At 37.7% G+C, this 19410-nt stretch overlaps 1 protein-coding gene across 10 annotated transcripts in view; it reads left to right on the top strand.

Annotated features, from left to right (window-relative positions):
* The window catches only part of ANKS1B (ankyrin repeat and sterile alpha motif domain containing 1B), a 456219-nt gene that overhangs the window by 140272 nt on the left and 296537 nt on the right, over positions 1–19410 (top strand). For 9 of the 10 annotated variants that reach the window (XM_078376055.1, XM_073000243.2, XM_020803323.3 and 6 more), the window contains one exon: positions 16247–16818. In XM_078376055.1, the coding sequence (XP_078232181.1) occupies positions 16247–16818 (572 nt within the window). Of the gene's footprint in view, positions 1–14143; positions 14310–16246; positions 16819–19410 lie in introns of those variants that run through there. The other variant, XM_078376058.1, reaches the window with a different exon arrangement.

The following is a 19410-nucleotide window of genomic DNA, read 5'->3' as shown; positions in this document are numbered from 1 at the left end:
GAATAAGCTTCCTTCAGGAATGTAAAATTTATACCACGTGAAAATAGTTTTTTTTCTTTTTGTTTTGGTTAGTGTTGGTTGAAAAGAATGAAATTTTTTGGGGGGGGGAGTATGTGGGTAGACAGATCTCCACGTATAGAGACGAAAATGGGGGGATATAGAATCCTTACCCAACTCCTTGGGATGGGGTTATTTTTGGGCTATGGGGAAGGGAAAGACCATCAAAAAATAGTAAATAATAGGGGCACACCAGGGGGAGTTGAGATAGACAAAAAATGGGGAGGATAATTAAAGTACTCTCCTTAAATGTGAATGGTTTGGCCTCAGATCTGAAACGTTATAGATTAAATAAGATGATAAAGGATCAAGGGGTTGATATTCTGTGTCTGCAGGAAACGCATAAGAGTAAGAGAGACGTAAGACCTTTGATGAAGTCTACTGACTGGAGTTTGCAGATAGAGTCAAGGGGAACAAACAAAGCAAGGGGTGTGGCCATTCTCTTGCACTCTAGAATGAATATAGATGTTTTGGAACAATGTAAAGATAGAGATGGAAGATTTATTTTTGTGAAATTCAGGATGAATGGAAAGAAGTATACTTTGGCATGTATTTATGCACCTAACAAAGGACAAACCCTATTTTTGAACCGAACCTTTCAAAGATTGCAGTCATTTTATGAAGGAGACTTGTTAATTGCAGGGGATTTGAATAATGATATTAGGGAAAATAAGAAAGTAAACTTAAAAAAATGGAAACTTAAAGAGGTATTTAGTCTCCTGCAGGATGAAAAGCATCCTACCTTTTTCTCAAAAAGGTATAAAAAGTTTTCCTGTATTGATCATATCTTAGTGAAAGAAACTAACGATATGGAAGTTAATAGAGTGGAAACAGGAGCTATATGGATTTCAGATCACGCACCATTACTTGTTGAGATTGGTTTGGAGGAGGAACAGAAAGTTAGAAGGTGGAGGTTTAACTCTAGGATATTTTTGCAACAAAAGGATAGAGAGGATTTAATAAGAGGGATACAAAAATATTTTAAAGAAAATAAAGGATCTGCGGAGGAAGATATAATTTGGGATGCTGCAAAGGCAGTAATCAGGGGAATATGTATTTCTAAAGAAATTCATTTTAGAAGAAAGGTGAATTTTAAAAGGGAACAAAAACTAAAGGAGATAGTTGAATTACAAAGAAGATTACAGGTGAAGTTTGAAAGACAAATACAAGAACAGTTGAATAGGGTGAAAGATGAGTTGCAAGAGTTAGATAATTTGTTTTTGTGGAAAAAAGATTTATTGGTGAGGAATGAGTATCAGAGAATAAATATAAACTCGATGAAAAGATTGGCAAACTATTTGAAGAAAAGAAAGGAAAAACAAAAGATAGGGTGCATGAAAAATGAAACGGGAAGTAAGGTGTTTAAAGACAAACAAATAAGGGAGATCTTTGAAGATTTTTATAGTAAGTTATTTAAAGTAAATGAAGAGAAACAATTTGAAGAAGCTATTGTGAACAAAATTAAGAAACAAGATTTAGCAATTTTAAATGAAGAAATCACACAACAAGAAATCTTGACAGTTATTAAAAATTTAAAAAGTAGGAAATCACCAGGCTTAGATGGTTTTACATCAGAATTTTATAAAATGGTGGGGCCTTTAATAGTTCCAGAAATGCAGAGTTTGTTTAACAAGATAATGAAGGGAGGGAGAGCCCCTGAATCATGGAGGAAAACAGAAATCATGATAATCTTGAAACAATCGAGAGACCCGACGGACCCCAACTCTTATAGGCCTATTAGTTTAACAAACCAGGATTATAAAATTTTTGCAAAAATTTTAGCAAATAGATTAGAGAAAACACTCCCAAGATTAATAGGAGAGGATCAATATGGTTTTGTTAAAGGGAGATATATTGGACACCCTATAAGGAATGTGATTAATACTCTACATCACGGAAACAGTGAAGGAAGATTTGCCCTTTTAAAATTAGATGTATATAAGGCATTTGACACTCTAAGTCATGGGTATTTATTTCAAGTACTAAGTAAATTTGGATTTGACGGTCCCTTTTTGATAGCATTAAAAGAAATTTATAGAGAAGGGAAGGCAATGATTAAAGTTAATGATAATTATACAAAAGAAATTTTGCTCCAGAGAGGAGTGAAGCAGGGATGTCCCTTATCCCCAATGCTGTTTGTGTTATCTATGGAACCCTTAGCCGAAAAAATTAGAAGTAGTAGTAAAATAAGAGGATATACAGTAGGGAAAGAGGTAATTAAATTAAATCTGTATGCGGATGATATAATATTGGTGTTACAAAATCCTCTTGATGCAATAAGAGAACTACTGATAATTTTAGAAGAGTTTAAAGAATATTCAGGTTTAGGAGTAAATATTTCGAAATCAGAAATAATGTTTAAAAGGATAGATTTAAAGGAACAAAAAGAAATAGCAAAGCTGACAGGTATGAAATTAGGAATTAGGAGATTAAAGTATTTAGGTATAACAATAACAAAAAGTATTAAAAATTTGATGGGAACTAATTATAAAATAACTTGGAGAAGGATACAGGAAAAACTAAACGAATGGGATAATAGATATATAAGTATTTTAGGGAAAATAAGGGCAATAAAAATGTTTATAATACCAAAGATGTTATATCTATTTCAGGTACTCCCGGAGTACATCCCTAAAAAACAATTAGCTGTATGGGACCAAGAATTAAAAAATTGGGTTTTTGGGAAGAAGAAAGCTAGAATAGTAAAGAGGGTAATATATTCACCACAGGAAGATTTAGGGTGGGGTCTCCCACATTTGGAAAGCTATTACGAAGCTTTTCAAATTAAAATGCTATTGGAATTAGATGGGAAAAGTGTGGAGAAATGGGTAAGATGGGAGGATACAATAAATAAAGAAGTAGGTAAATTTGGAATATTTACACAGAAGGTTAAAAAAGACATTAAAAATACAATAGGTCCAAGACAGACAGCATTAATAATATGGGGGGAAAGGCAACTTAATTGGATGCCAAGTCTTTCCAAATGGACCCCACTAGAATCTCTAGGTGAGGATTTGAAAATTGAGAAAACTTTTTGGAAGAAACTAAAAGAAACCGGCTATTATAGAGTGAAGGATTTATACAACCCTCAGGGGATACAGATTCCGGCACAAAATGTAGTAGGACAAGTTGGAAGACAATACTGGTTACAGATTATGGCTTTATACAATATTTTGAAACAGAGAAGGTATTCTGGAATACTAAATAAAGAGGATACCCCGCTAGAAAAACTATATAATAATAAAGAGGATAATAAGAAGGGTATTGCAAGGAAGTTGTATAACTTGATAAATACAGATAAAGATTATATGATTGGGACAATACAAACGAAGTGGGAAAGAGAAATGACATTGTCAGCATACGAAATAGATGGGTTAATGGACGGCATATTGGAAATCAAAATGGATAAATTTAGAGAATTGGAGATGAAATTAATATTGAAATGGTATAGGACACCCCCTCAGTTGTCTTATATGATAAAAGGTTTGAATTCAAGTTGCTGGCATTGTAAGAGGAGTAAGGGATATTATGCACATCTTTGGTGCGAATGCCCTAAGGTTATTGAATTTTGGCAGCTGATTTTAGAAAAGGTGAACGCCGTATGTAATATTAACTTGCAGCTGACTGGGAAAATCTTGTTTATGGGAGTTCTGGGGAATAATAAAGTAAAAAAACCTAAACAGAATTTATTTAAAGCTATGATTATAGCAGCACATGCAGTAATAGCTTATGGGTGGAAGGATGCATCAAAATGGACTTTGGAAAGATGGAATTGGTATTTATATGAATGGATTCAATCAGACATACTGTCGATTTTGACACAGGATAAGGTATGGGAAGAAAAAACATTAGAGATAAGAAAGAAATGGTCGGGATATGTAAGATGGGTAAGAGAAGGGGGGGCCAATAATGTTATATTGGTTAAACTCCAAAAGGTGTGCTCATGGTTGCAGATTTAAAATTAAATGGTCTTTTTCTGTTTTTTTTTTTTTTCTTTGGGGGGGTGGGATAAGGGGGTAGAAATAAATAGGAGAAATGATGACTATGTAAAGATAAGAGAAATGGTTATGTATGGATATGTAAAAATAATAAAAAAAAAAAAAAACTTTTTCTTAGCCTTAATTAAACCTGGATCCGTGCATAACAGAAAACAAAATGTTTCATGCTCAGAGTGTAAAATGATGATGATGATAATAAAGTGATGTACTATACTTGATAGCAACTTAAAAAAAAAAAAAAGTTATATCTAGATTGGATTACTTCAGTGCACTCCGCCTAGAGTCAGTGGTGTAATGTTGGTTTCCAGCATCCGGGTGCGAGGCAAGTATTGTACACCCTAACCTGTGGATTGTTAGCACTTCCTGAGTCCCTTCCACCAGTCCAAAACTGAATCCCTTACCCCTAAGCACATGTATTGTATTTTAATTAAAGTAAATGTGTTTAATGCTAGTATACTCAAATTTATTTTACATCACCTGATTTTAATTTGTACAGATTTTTCAATAACAGTATTGAAATCTACACTGAAATATCTCTCAGTTGACAGTATTGCTAGGTTACTCAGTCTTTCTTGGCTCATTGTAGATCTCTAATACATTTTGATTAAGTTTTGAGAAACTTCTTTCACAAGTGGCAGTTGAAACAGTGATAGTTAAAAAGATTCTTAATGTCACAACCAAGTTAGTCAGACTCTATTTCATCTTGCACTTGTACACCCACAGAAGCAAATTTAAAGCTGTCCAGTTAGCAATCTGCTCATCAGGATTTACTTCTTTATACAAGACAGTGAGCTGAAGCTGATTTATTTCAGTGGCCGTAATTGCAGCATTCAATTCTGTATACTTAGCACTTGTGTGTGGAAGTTGTCATTTTTGGATGCAGCCACAAGCTCACTTATCTGCAGTGCGCCAAAAAATGCTCTAAGTGTTGCAGCTCTAAGACAAGCTTCAAATTGGTCCCTGCACACTAATTCCCAAATCCTCCCTAACTTGGCCACAATAGCTGGTGATATCTCTGATCATCACTGGGCACAACTTGCTCCGTACTCCACCCCTCAATCATTTTCTGAATATGGAAATCAATTGAGAAACCTTTACAACCTTGGGCCTTGGCATAAAATGCCAAAGCCACCATCCAACCTTAAATGGATCTAGGAGCCAAACCTTTTCTGTATAAGGAAACTGCAAACTGCATCAGCTGATCAGCTGATGCAGGCCGTTCATGTCCCTTTCACAAAAGGCAAAATACTGATTGCACGCTGCCGTATAACTACGGTGAGTGCTTGGTGCTACTGCCAAGCTCATAGCCCTTTTACCTTCTGCCCTCCAAGATTCTATACCTTGTCTGATAAGACGTCCTAATGGACCCTCCCCCCCGGTGGCAACACTCTGAACTGGTTCATCTGTTGACAGGACAGGGCGTCAGCAATGGCATTATCAATCCCGGGGACATGCCAAGCTTGGAAAACTATATTGTACTGTAAACACCTCAACGTGAGGACCCTAACTAACACTATCACTCTTTGCAATCTAGAGGTCAATGAATTAACAATGTGTACCACCGCCTGGTTATCGCACCAGAAAGTGACCACAGAATTATCCCATTCATCAGCCCATAGCCACAAGGCTCCTACTATTGGAAACAGCTCCAAAAAAATTAAGTTTCTTGATGATGCCTGCTCTGTGCCACTCCAAAGGCCACGTCCCGGCACTCCATTTCCCTTTGAAGAATATACCATGAACCTGTAGGTCAGACTCTTAAGCGAAGTTCTTCCCTCCAGAAGGCGGTTCCATTGAACTTTTCCAAAAACTTTACCCAAACCCACAAATCCTCCTTCATTCCAAATGACAATCTCCTCCTGTGATGGGGCCTTGTGAGACCCTTCATAGCATCACACAACCTACGCAAAAAGGTCTGCCTGGTGCCATTACTTTGCAAGCAAAGTTAAGATGGCCTACCACTTCCTGCAGTTGCCACAGTTTGATTTTATTCTGGGCTAGCATACTGTGCAACCACATTTCAAATCACCCAATATCTCCCTTGGAAGCCTACTAGCTTGTGATACCGTATCCAACTCAATGCCCAGAAAGGTTAGAACTTGGCAGGGACCCTTAGTCTTCTCTTCAGCCAATGGTACACCTAGTTCTTGTGCCAATTTCTGAAATGCCACCATAAGGTGTGCACATTGGGATGTGCCACTCCTCCCACAAAATAAAAAAATCCATATAATGGACAACTCTTGCTCTGCTGATCCGCAGCCTGAGTACCCCTTCCAAAAATGTGCTATATTGTTCAAAAAATGAACAAGATATTGAGCATCCCATAGGTAATAACCTGTCCATATACTAATTCCCCTCAAAAGCAAAACCCAAAAGGTCAAAGTCATCAGGGTGCACTGGGAGAAGCCGAAAAGCCAATTTTATGTCAGATTTCCCAACTCGGCCCCAATCCTTTCTTTCCAAACCATGCGCACCGCCGCATCAAACAATGTATAATGGACAGTGCACAGGTCCTGGGGGATCCTATCATTTACTGATTACCCAGCTGGATAAGACAAATGGTGAATCAACCTAAATTCACCCACTGCCTTTTTGGGAACGACGCCTAGAGAGGACACCTGAAGGTGCACAACTGGTGGGGACGTGAAAGGACCTAATACTTGCCCCTCTGCAACCTCCTTAGAAATTTTTGCCCTCACTATGTCCTCTTGGCCTTAAACAGATCTCAGATTTTCTGGCCATGTGGCTACCTGATCACCCATGGCTGGAAAACGAAAACCATTCCTAAATCACTCACTCAAAAATCTAGCTGCTGTTCTATTAGGGTAAACTTGTAGCAGCTGGTCCAAAACCACTATTTTAATTGGACTGGGACCCTTTTTGCGTGTTTGAAGGACCGGGGGGAGGCTTGCACCCTCTTCCGAGTTCCTGTCCCCCTGTTCCACCTTGCTTCCCTCTAAAACAGGTTGTAGATGGGTGGGGTCCATCACAACTGGAACAGTAATGCTTAAATCTACACTGTTTTCGGGTACGGGTAATGCTGGTGACCAAAGCCATCTTTGTCCCATAACCAGTCCTGAAGGAAGACTGAAATGGATCTAGATAATCTGTGAAGACCTTTCTCTTCAGGCAAGCTTTCCCTGAGTGACTGGCTGCCTGGGAGGAGTTTTCAAATAGGTTGTTGTGCCTTGGTGCTTTGAATATCTTTTTGGTATTGCTTTTGTTTACATTTTTTTGGTGTGGTATTCATTTGATGCTTTTTAGCTATTGTATACTCGTTGTTAACGTTAAATATTGTCTTTTAAATTATATAAGCCACCTTGGGTCCTTCTAAAGGAGAAAGACTTGGTAAAATATTTTAAATAATTAAACAAAAGATCTGGAAATCTAGGAAGCTATCAAAGTTAGATTCAAACTATCCCAGCTTTGGTCTACTTGCCGCTCGCCCACCCTAACCTCCTCTTTATTTCAAGTGGTCTGCCTCCATCTGACTACTTTGCTGCTCTACATCCTTCCACCAATTGTAATTTAATATTTTCATAAAAATTTGTGGCCCTCCAGATGTTGTAGTTTACAGCAGTCCTAGCACACATAGCCAATGAGGAGCAATCATGGAAGTTACAATTTAAAACATCTATAGGGCAACATTTTTCCTACTGTTGATAGATAATAATAAAGGCTGAAAAATTGCCTTTATTACTTGCAATTACTTACATAGAAGTAATTGAACTCAATGGGGCTGACTTTCAAGCAAACACACCCTGAGACTCAAACATAGTACTATAAACAGAAAACAAAAGTAATCTTCCTCCTTTTATTATAACCAAACACTTGCAAAAGAATCTCAAAACGCAAAACAATTGAGTAGTTAGAAATTTTAATTGAACAAGGGCTTTCATTACCAAAACAAGGAGGAAACTGTAAAAGCATATAAAACTCATTACTGCTACATTCATATTTCAAGCAATGTGTTTATTTCAGTTCTCTACATCAATTACAACAATTGCTGGTTAATTGATCCAAGATAAAATGTAAAGAGCATCAGAGTTACTAAGCAATTCTATGTCCTTGCTTTACTAGAGGGGGGCAAAGACAACCATCATCTCATCTGCCTTGCAGTGCAAAATACTAATTTTGTACTGCAAAAGAATAATAATAATTGTGTACCATCAAGTCAATTCGGACTGCAATGCTGCCCTGTGCCCTCCGCTCTGGCACTTTGCCTCCTTCCTCTCTGAAGCAGGTTTCTGTGGAGACAGAGCAAGAGGAGGAAGCCCTGGCAGCTTCTCCGGCCCCTCTTTTACCTGCCTACCCACACGTCCTCTGCTGGTAGCCACTTCAAGCCCAGGAAAAGAGACATGACTTGACCTTTGGGAACTGCTGCTGCTGCTGCCCCTTTGCACGGACTCTAGCAGCTGTCATCCAGTTCCTGGAAGCAAGGAATGCCCAAGGTGTGCCCTGGCTGGAGCTCCAGGCTCAGAGATGCTGCCCCCACAGGTTAGGTTTTTTTCCTTTTTGAAATTTGGCACACATACCCCAAGAACCTGGCACCCGAGGAAATGTCCCTTGTCACCTCCCCTCCCACTGTACCAGTGACTAGAGATATAGGGGTTTTGGAAGCTGCATTGGGTCCAAAATGCAGGAGTGAGAATGCTGGTGGGCACTCAGTTACAGAACTATATTTCAACAGTCCTGCAAGTATTGCACTAGTGGCCATTTCTTTGTGGGCACAATTAAAAGGCATGGAATTGGTGATGATATAAAGCCCTAAATGTTTAGCACTGGATCCCTTAAGGACCACTGTCTCTTATACTAGGTTGTCTACACCCTGAGGTCTGATAAGATAAGAACTTCCTCTGTATGCCTCCTGATTGAGGCACAGTTTTAGGGAACAGAGAAAGGGTGTTCTCAGTGGCCAAACCTGAACACTGGGATTCCTTCTGTGAGTAATTAGCTTGGCACTATCTCTGAACTATTATATCTCATTGAAGAGTTTGAGGTTTAGGGAGGCATTTACCATTTGAACTGTATGTGAAGATTTAGTTGTGTTACATGCTTTTTTTTAATAATATTAATTCCATTTTTGCCTTTTTAAATAATATTTAATGTCATTGTTAGCTTGTCTTTTCACATACCACAAACATTTTAGTAGAGAGAAAAAAAGATTGTCACGTCTGGTAAGAAGAATTTTTATTTCTCCATTTTATTGGACTAAATGTGTTTTCATTAACAGTTTATTCTTTTGTTGAGAACAATACAATTTGAGAATGTTTAATCAAGTGTAATGTGTTTCTGACTCCTGTTGCTGCTATACTGGAGTTGTGTGTCATTACATATCGGAGAGGGAGATTTTTATCTGAATATTTTAGGAGAGTATGAAATTACCAGTGGAGTTTGAACAAAAAAATTTGGAAACTGCACAACCCACTGCTAAGCAAACACAGAGTTACTTCTTAATAAAAAAGACACTAGAAGAGCAAAACAAAGAAATATCTCAAATAGAGAACTTAACAAAATAGCCAAAGCAACAAGACTGAGATTTGAGGCATTCTTAATCAGAAGTCCGTCCCTTTTAAGAAGGGGATGTATTCTGGTGTCAGTGATAATTAGTTAACCAATTTGTTTCAAGCCAGCAATTTGCTAATTGAAACATGTGTAACATTGTTTTTGATTCATTTATTTAGTATCATTAATTCAGTCAACAAATGCTACATACACAGTTCTCCCACACATCTAATGTGTTATAAGAATTTGTCAGCACTAATAATTTATCTTTGCTTCACTGAAAAACTGACAGATTGGACATCTTTTCAAATGTGGATACTCTAAATCAGTACAAAGATACTGTGATTGATAGTAAGTGTTAAACGTAAAGGTTCCCCTTGACATTTAGCCCAGTCATGCCTGACTCTAGGGCGCGGTGCACATCCCCATGTCCAAGCCACAGAGCCAGCGTTTGTCCAAAGACAGTTTCTATGGTCATGTGGCTAGCATGACTAGACATGGAACACCGTTACCTTTCCACTGAGGTGGTACCTATTTATCTACTCGCATTTACGTGCTTAAAAACTACTAAGTTGGCAGGAGCTGGGACAAGCAACAGGAGCTCACTCCATTGCGTGGATTCAATCTTACGACTGCTGGTCTTCTGACCCGGCAGCACAGAGGCTTCTGCGGTTTAACTCGCAGCACCACCACGTCCCTTATAGTAAGTGTTAAGAACCTGACTTGAAATGACTTTTAGGTAACGTAAAAGAAGAAAGTGCCAAAGCAGAACTGCAGCTGAACATCAAGAAAGCCAAAATCATGACTGCAGAAGAACTACACAACTTTAACACTGCCAATGAAAAAATTGAAATAGAAATTTTGTATACCCTGATTCAGTCATCAATCCAAATGGGGACTTCAACCAAGAAATCAGAAGACTGAGACTCTGAAGGGCAGCAATGAAGGAACTAGAAGAGATCACCAAGGATGTGTCACTGGAGACCAAAACCAAGATAATCCACACTATTGTATTTTCAGTCACCATGTATGGGTGTGAGAGTTAGACAGCTAAGAAAGCTGACAGGAAAAAATGATTCATTTGAAATGTGGTGCTAGAGAAGAGCTTCATGGATACCCTGAACTGCCAGAAAAATGAACTAGATCAAATCAAGCCTGAACTATCCCTGGAAGCAAAAATGTTGAAACTGAGGTTGTCCTACATCATGAGAAGAGAAGATTCTCTATAAAAAATAATGCTGAAATGAAAAAAAGTTGAAGGCAGTAGAAAAAGAGGAAGACCAAATATGAAATGGATTGACTCCCTAAAGGAAAATACAGGTATGAGACTACAAGAACTGAGCAGGGCTGTTGAGGAGGAGACATTTTGGAGATCATTCATTCATGGGGTGACTATAAGTTGAAGGTGACTTGGTGGCACATAGCAACAACAAAGATACTCTATCACCTTTCTTGCATTTATGTTGTGCATGGGACACATACAGCTTTCTTTATACCTTTATTGGTTCTTCTGATTTGCTCTCTTCTGAGTTCCAGTTTAAATGGAAGGATGTTTAGAATTAATTTCGAGTAGGAGCATCTCCAGTTTGCTTTTCAGTTCATTTGTACTCTTCCCCTACTGAAGAAGGGTCAAGATGCATAGAGAAGGCAGAAAGTTGAAGAATGGTCACAGAAGGATTAGATAACCATGATGTCATGGTCCTCTTGCCTCAGTAATGTGTATGGTCCTATCAGCCCTTCTTAGGCATCCTTTGGTCTCGAGAGACTATGGTATTATTCTACAATATTTAACTAAAGCACAAAAATACAACAAATGTTACAGTCAGCAAAGGACAGAAGGGACCCCCTCACCACTGCAGGAGTATACTGGATACCTTGCAGTTGTGGCCAGATCTATATTGGAAGCTACCAGGATGAATTTGACCCAACTCCGGGAGGCAGTGGAAGACAGGAGGACCTGGCATGCTCTGCTCCATGGGGTCATGATGAGTCAGACACGACTTAATGACTAAACAACAACATCAGGTTTATGTAGAAGACAGGAAAATTGTCAAGAAGCTTAATACATATAAAGTTGTTGCACATTGTGCATACCTAGTACTCTGTTCAAAGTTTGGAAAAAAAGTGAAACAATGGAGCATTACAAGTGTGTTGGAACTACAAACCAAAGCATCCACATCAGAATCAAAGAACATGAGAGACACCGCAGACTAAAATAACCAGAAAAATCTGCAGTAGCTGAACATGCCCTAAAACAAACTGGACATGAAATTCTATTTCAGAATACTGAAATACTGGACAACACCAGCAATCATTACGTCAGACTGCACAGGGAAGCCATTGAAATCCACAAGCACCAGCAGAACTTCAACAAAAAAGAGGAAAGTGTGAAACTCAGCAACACTTGGCTCCCAGCTCTCAAAAATACAGCATGCAAAAGGTCAACGAACTCTACCCAGCCACAAGGACAGGGACTCACTACACACAAAACCAGCTAATGACAACAACACTTGGCTCCCAGCTCTCAAAAATACAGCATGCAAAAGGTCAACGAACTCTACCCAGCCACAAGGACAGGGACTCACTACACACAAGACCAGCTAATGACATGCATCAACCACAGTGACAGATAATCTCTTCTCCTTAGCACAACAATACACCCACAACAAGACACACTAATCACCCATCTACAGAAAAAGACAAAAGCTTATCTCACAGCCATAAATACTCCACTCCCAAGCAAACTACACAGAGTGCTGTCCTCTGAAGATGCCGGCCACAGAGACTGGCGAGACATTAGGAAGAACAACCTTCAGAACACAGCCAAAGAGCCAAAAAAAAACCCACAACAACCATTAGATCCTGGCCGTGAAAGCCTTTGCGAATACATTGATCAGAAATTTTCATATGAATTTTGGAAGTATCCATATTATGGAACTGCGCCGTCCACAGGAAAAGCATCTGAAAAAATTTGAGACGTCAGGTGAGTCTCAGTAAGTTGAAATGGTGTTTCTCTGACAACAGCTGTCCAGCAAAACAAAACAAAAACTACTGGTTGTTTTGGCTCAACATTTGCTTACCACCCACAAAGTCATTACTGCCAACCACTGACCTGATTTTGTTTCTCTTAGCCTATCTACCAGATCCCATAGACCTAGCATTCCTCCAGAGCACCACACTATTTATCTTTTCCCAAAAGGCAACCAACATGAATTTGACACAACTCCGGGAGGCAGTAGAAGATAGGAGGGCCTGGCGTGCTCTGGTCCATGGGGTCACGAAGAGTCGGACACGACTGAACGACTAAACGAACGAACGAACGAACGAAAAGGCAATGTGGAGAAATGAGGGCAGGACTCAGGTTCAGCTGTAAAGACAATTGGGAGTTATGAGTGGTAGAATATAATAAAGCCTCTGTAATAGTATCCTTAGCTACTTTTAATTACTTTTGAGTTTAACATGGAGGTGAGTGGATATGATACAGAAATCATCTGACATTGTTGCATATCTCGGAAGTCCTTCAGTACTCAGAAACTGTTTCTAGCAATAGCTAATAATAGCAATAGCAAATAGTATCAACATGTACTATTTATAGGGGGAAATGTCTATTCTCCTCTATAACTTGCCTGTGTTTTATCTTATGACATAGCCTAGTGAGTGCTATTCCATTCATACAAAATAGTTCGATCTGCCAAGGTTGAGAAACAGCTATTCTAAAGCTGCTCTTTACTTTGCAGTATCTGTTGACATATTATTTTTAGAAGTTTGTGCACCGCCCTTCTAGTATTTTCACACCATTCAGAGAAACAAATGTCAATTACAACCACTCATAAACCTTTATAAAATTACTTAAGATACCATAAATCTGAGGAATAAACATATAATAAAACTACAGAGTACGATAAGCATTTATTTATTTATTTATTTATTTATTTATTTATTTATTTATTTATTTATTTATTTGTTTGTTTGTTTGTTTGTTTGTTTATTTGTTTGTTTGTTTATTTGTTTATTTGTTTATTTATATCCCGCCTATCTGGTTGATATGCCCACTCTAGGCAGCTTACAAAATCATAATACAGTAGTAGTAGTAGTAGTAGTAGTAGTAGTAGTAGTAGTAGTAGTAGTAGTAGTAGTAGTAATAATAATAATAATAATAATAATAATAATAATAATAATAATAATAATAATAATAATAATAATAATAATAATAAAAAGAATTCATCCTGTAAATACTTCTTTAACCAGGAGAGTATTTGCTGTACAGTAGTGAACAGTTAAGGAAGGAGTTCTTAAATGTTTTTAGAAGTGTGTCCCTATTGTAAATATGAGGCATTGGAGATATGCTCAATGTTCTGCTCTTCTTTTCATTATTGACATCTATTCACTGCAGGAATGATGTGACCATTATTGCTGATGCTACATTTATAGGCAGGTTTTCCAGATACACAACACTAACAAATTTTCCTGGATCAAAGACAGAGAGAATTTAAATAGATTTGTAGCACAGGTGTCATAATGTTCTTGTTACCATAGCTATGGCACACATTTCAAGCAGATTTTATTCCACACTAGCATTGCTTGCTATGGCAACCGCAGGGCTTATTACTGATATAATGTGGTAGATATAATTGATTCACTACATGTTAAGGCATTTTTCTACAAACATTACTCATCTAATGGATTGATTCATATTCTAGAATATACAACTTCACTGTATAGGTGTGAACAATTCAGTTATTATCAAGGGTAAGTGTAAGAAAAGTGGCAGTTTTATTATTTTTAGTATATTATTCAACTGTATCTAATTCTGTCATGTTTGGATCATATTCAGATGTAGTTGTTTTAATATGATGCAGTGCATACACTCTGGAAGACTTAATACAAAATAGAAATAGTGTATGTTTGTATTGGGGAGTGGTACTATTGCAACATGTAGATTAGCTTTGATATGCAACTTCTTGGGCTTGTAAGCTATTTTGTTTGCTTGTTTGAGACCTACATAATAGCAATTCAGGGATGTGAAGTACTAGCAAAAATAAAAAGGCTTCTAGCTGACAACAAAATGTATCTCAGAATGTAACTTAAATGTGCCATAACCCTTTTCACTAGTAAAAATTCTGAAAGGGTGAGCAGATTGACCTAAGAACAGTGATAATATTGGAAGTGCTTTAGTGAAGAGATCTACTTCAGTTTTTCATTTTAGAATTTCATTATAAACAGGTTAAACTGGGCAGCAGCAAGAGCTGAAACATGTTAGTATGAACTCCCAAATGGGTGAAAACTGTCTTAAAAGAGGCTTCCTTCAAATTCAAGGCATAGACATATTTCTACTTTATGCTGGATTAGAGGCAAGAGACAGCTGATTCTAAATGCATCAGGTGTATAAGCCAAATACAGTATTTACAATGAAAACATTTTTATAGGTTGTTTGTACTGTTACTTTAACAAGTAATTGGAAAAGCAAATAAACAAACCCTACAGCAAAGATAGCTTTTCATTTGTAGTTCTACCAAGTATGGATAAGTAATTTCAGAATTGCTTTTAAGATTAAGTTTTAATTGTACATATTTATTCTAGAAAATACAATTCCAAAGTAATAAGATATTACCAAACTCTGCTTCTGAAACCATTCCACTGAGTTTCATTTGATTCTATACTAGTGTTCCTTAATTTGGGGTGATGTTCTCAGACTGTGCTTGAGGTGGGGAAAGCTAGATAAGTCACAGACAGAGAAAATACCTGACAATATTCTGAGAAGTCAGAAATGTACACTGCCTAAAGTACCATGATAAGAGTCCTAATCCTTATCTCGGCATGGACACCGGTTGGCTTTGAGCAAGTACTGTAATCAACTCTTGGTTTCCTTGGCTTTGGGGGGCAAATTCCAGGGGGGAACTTAAGCATATATTTTCCAGAAAACACAAAAGTATGACACTTTAAAAACAAGCAAATCTATTCTGCAATAATTATATAACACAGTTGAATGAGAAACAATGAAAAAGGCATATCAATTCTTTAAAAGTAATGAAGAAATAAAGAGCCTATTATATGCCCTGTCCTTAGCTGCCAATCAGTTGCAGAAAGCTCCACTAATAGAGAACACTTCACAAGAAAGAAATCAGACTACCCTCCAGTGGAATGGAGATCCACAGTCTGGAAGTAGTCACCAATAAGACTCAATTTCACATCTTCATAAAATGTACCTCTGTGAATAGCAGGATCAAGAGAGGGGTACGAGCCTTCACCAACTTTTCCCCATTTCATTAGATGTAAAATGTTAGCTTTAGCTGCAAGGTATATAAAAGTAAGGAGGAAAGATATGGAGAAAAATATAGGGCATTTGCCTGTGCTGTACACTGTTTGCGCACTCTCTCTCTCTCTCCCTGTCTGTGTGTGTTTGCCAATCTATGTCTCATAAATAGGGTTTTAGATTACAAAGGATTTCTGCCTCAGTAAACATTTTCATCTTTCAGGTACTACAAGACTGACTGCTGTGTCATCTCCATTGTGATATTTTTGGGGGGAAGGTCAGAGTAAAACACCCCCTAAATTACTGGCAAGTGGTGTGAGATCTTTGACTTTGGAACATATTAAAGATATTCTTCTGTACATCAGGTGTTTATTTCCTTTTTAGAGATTATTGGATTAAAATAATTAACTGAAAGAAATGTTGTATCTTACAGAAACACAACAAACATCTATTGAAAGTGAGCATCTTGAGGCACATCCTTCTGAGCAGTTTGCTGGTCTACTTCATGGATCATCACCTGCTTGTGACCCACCTGAAAATCCATTTCAGCTGTATAGAAAAGCAAGTCCTGCTGATGAATTATCCCATGAAACTGGTGTGAACAGGAGTTTTTTGCAGGCAACACAGCTACAGCAAGAAAACAATACTGATTCTCCAGTTAAAAAGAAAAAGCCACCAATTTTAAACAGAACTGTATTTTTATCTAAAGGCAATGTAGGAGAAACTAACACACTAGCTGGCATTACAAGAACTGGAGACCAGTGGGTTGCTAACGCTGCAGGGTTTGTAGAACGTGCTTGCACACTTGGGAGAATACGGTCTTTGCCAAAGACTCTCCTTGATATGCATTTATCCAAATACGTTTCAAAATCGGACTCTAATCTCATTTCCTACCCACCAACTGAGCAAAAGGGAAGAAGAAACTGGAGTGAATCTACAGCAGATCCTGGTAGTTCTAGAGCAAATTCTGAAAGAACACCATCATTTACTTCTGAATGGGAAGAAGTAAGTTTTTGATCTTTTATTTTTGTTGTTGTTTAGTCATTAGTCGTGTCTGACTCTTCATGATCATATGGACCAGAACACACCAGGCCCTCCTGTCTTCCACTGCCTCCTGGAGTGTGGTCAAATTATCTTTTATTACAGAGGTGCATATATGAAAGCAAAGTCTATGCAAGGAACAGGAACTTGGAATCAAAATCCAGAGCATTGTATATTATTTCCAACAAGAAACCTTAAAGGTTAACCAATGTGTTAAGCTTTTATGAACTGTAGCTCAGTGCCTCAGATGTAATTGCATTCAGACTGCATGCCATTGAAGAAGTGGGCTAAAGTCTGTGCAATATGCCAAATAAAAATATTCCAAATAAAAACTAAAGATCTTTAAGAGGCCACAAAATGTTTTGCTGTTTTTGCTGAAACAGAGTAACATAGCTACCTCCTTAGAAAATTTCTGAAAATGGAATACATTTTATCTCCATCTTTCAAAGGAACTCAGGTAACAAGAACTAAGAAAGATCTCCTGGGTAAGAACATTCTCGCCATTGTTAAAGATACTAGATTAGGTGAATAAGTTAGTCTAACCAAATATAAATGAGCTCCTCATGTCTACTGTACTCATTGGAACATTTTATGAAATGTGGACATCTGTGTGCATGAACAAACACACACACACACACATTTCAGTCGGCAGCCTTGAACATCACCTGGTGAACCACCATTGAAACTTGAGAAAGTTTTAGAAACTCATTCATTTTAAAAGTAGTTTGTACATTCAGGAATTGTAGAACTAATTTGTGATGCAGTGTGGTGAGCTGCTACTAGGAAAATGTCAGAAGTATGCATATGTACAAATCTTAGCACATGTCTAAAAATGTGCTTGGAATCTGAGGAAAATAAAAGTCTGCAATAGCTAATGAAATATTATCAGGAACATACTGTAATATACCACATAGATTTAAATATCCAGTACAGATTTATTTTTGTTCCAGTGCCATAGGCTTACTAGATGCTGTCATCTCCACAGAGTATTTAATCATCTAGATATAATCTGGGGCACACAATGGCTTTCAGATGAAAGCTTTCTAATGGTCTTTAATGCTGCAGTTTCCAAACTCTAGATAATATCTCCAGAAGGAAGAGTAATAAAAACAGCAACCAGAACAATAGAACTGAATGCAAATAATATTTTCATCATTTCTGCAAAAGCTAATTGTATCTGCCAATGCAGATATTTCCAGAGCCATGTTAGCCTGTTTTCGGGGGCGGGGAGAACAGAACACTTTTGGCACCTTAGGAAGTAACCGTTTTTATTTGGTGAAAGCTTTTGTGCAGCCAGTATTTTCAGGTATAAGAACAGCCTCAATAGACTGAGATTTAAATAGTATGAATGCTTGTCTGCTTAGGCTGTGCTACATGTAACTGAAGAAGTGGGCTGCAGTCCACAAAAGCCTATACCACATAAAATTTGTTAGCCTTTAAGATACCACAGGGCCCTTTGATATTATACCTTCTAATCAGCCTATGATAAAGAGAAACAAAAAAAAAATGTATGGGCCCATGACTAATACGAGGCACAGAGCCTGAAGATGGAGCAAAACTAATTCATGATTGCCAATTACTTTGTAAGACTAGAAAGGAAAGAGAGCTGCTAGAATACGGACACATGTTATACGAAGTATATCTCTAGTTATAAAATATTTTGTTCATACTATAAAATAGTATTGGTTCCCAAACTCACAAGTATGCTACCCTGAGAGTTACGATGACATTCCAAGAGGTACCTGCAAAACTATGAGGTTTTCACTTGTGTCTCTGGGGTCTAACTGCCCTCTTCTGGCAAAATAGGTACTTGTCACACTCATCCTCCACACATTCATGGTGGCTCACCATGAGGTGAAGGGCTTCTTCAGAGCTCTTTCTTTGTCTTCTTGACATAAAAATAAACTTCTTTTACTTTACTTTCCTGCAATGATTTTTTGGGACTGTTTCAGATGTCTCCCATAACAGTCATGAAAATCAGCTTTGTTTTTTGCACATTGGTGAAGGCAGCATATCACCTGCTCTTAACAGCCTCCACATCTTGAAAATACTGATGGAGCAGTTGCCTTGTACAAAGAGTTTCTAATTTGAGATGTAACACGTTGATCCAGTACAGATTTACCTGAGAGAAAGCTTGACGAAGCCCAGCTTTTGAATAAATGGTGTCTGAGTTGACACTGCACAGCTGCAGTGCCACTCATGCTTATCCTGGGAGTAAGCTGCAGGTGACGTCTGAACAAGGCAGCATAAAATCACACCCCAGTACTAGCGTGACCTTACAATAACACTCATAAATTCTATCATATGTGCAACAGATAGCAATACTGCAATCATTGACTGAAATGTGGCCAAGGTATGGCATAGGACAAGACAAAAGGTGCAGCATTAGAAGATGTTTACTCTAAGATTAGGATGCACAAGTTGGAAACAATCCACATTCCGGCTAGAAATTTACTATATTCCCTTACATAAATAGATTTCATTGAGTAAAATCCAACCACAGAGATATTTATGATTATTTTTAATTCAGTATCATTTTTGCTAATTTTATTGTTG

Source organism: Pogona vitticeps, chromosome 5 (assembly GCF_051106095.1).
Source record: "Pogona vitticeps strain Pit_001003342236 chromosome 5, PviZW2.1, whole genome shotgun sequence".
Classification (NCBI taxonomy): Eukaryota; Metazoa; Chordata; class Lepidosauria; order Squamata; family Agamidae; genus Pogona; species Pogona vitticeps.
This window is presented reverse-complemented; position numbering and strand designations above follow the sequence as displayed.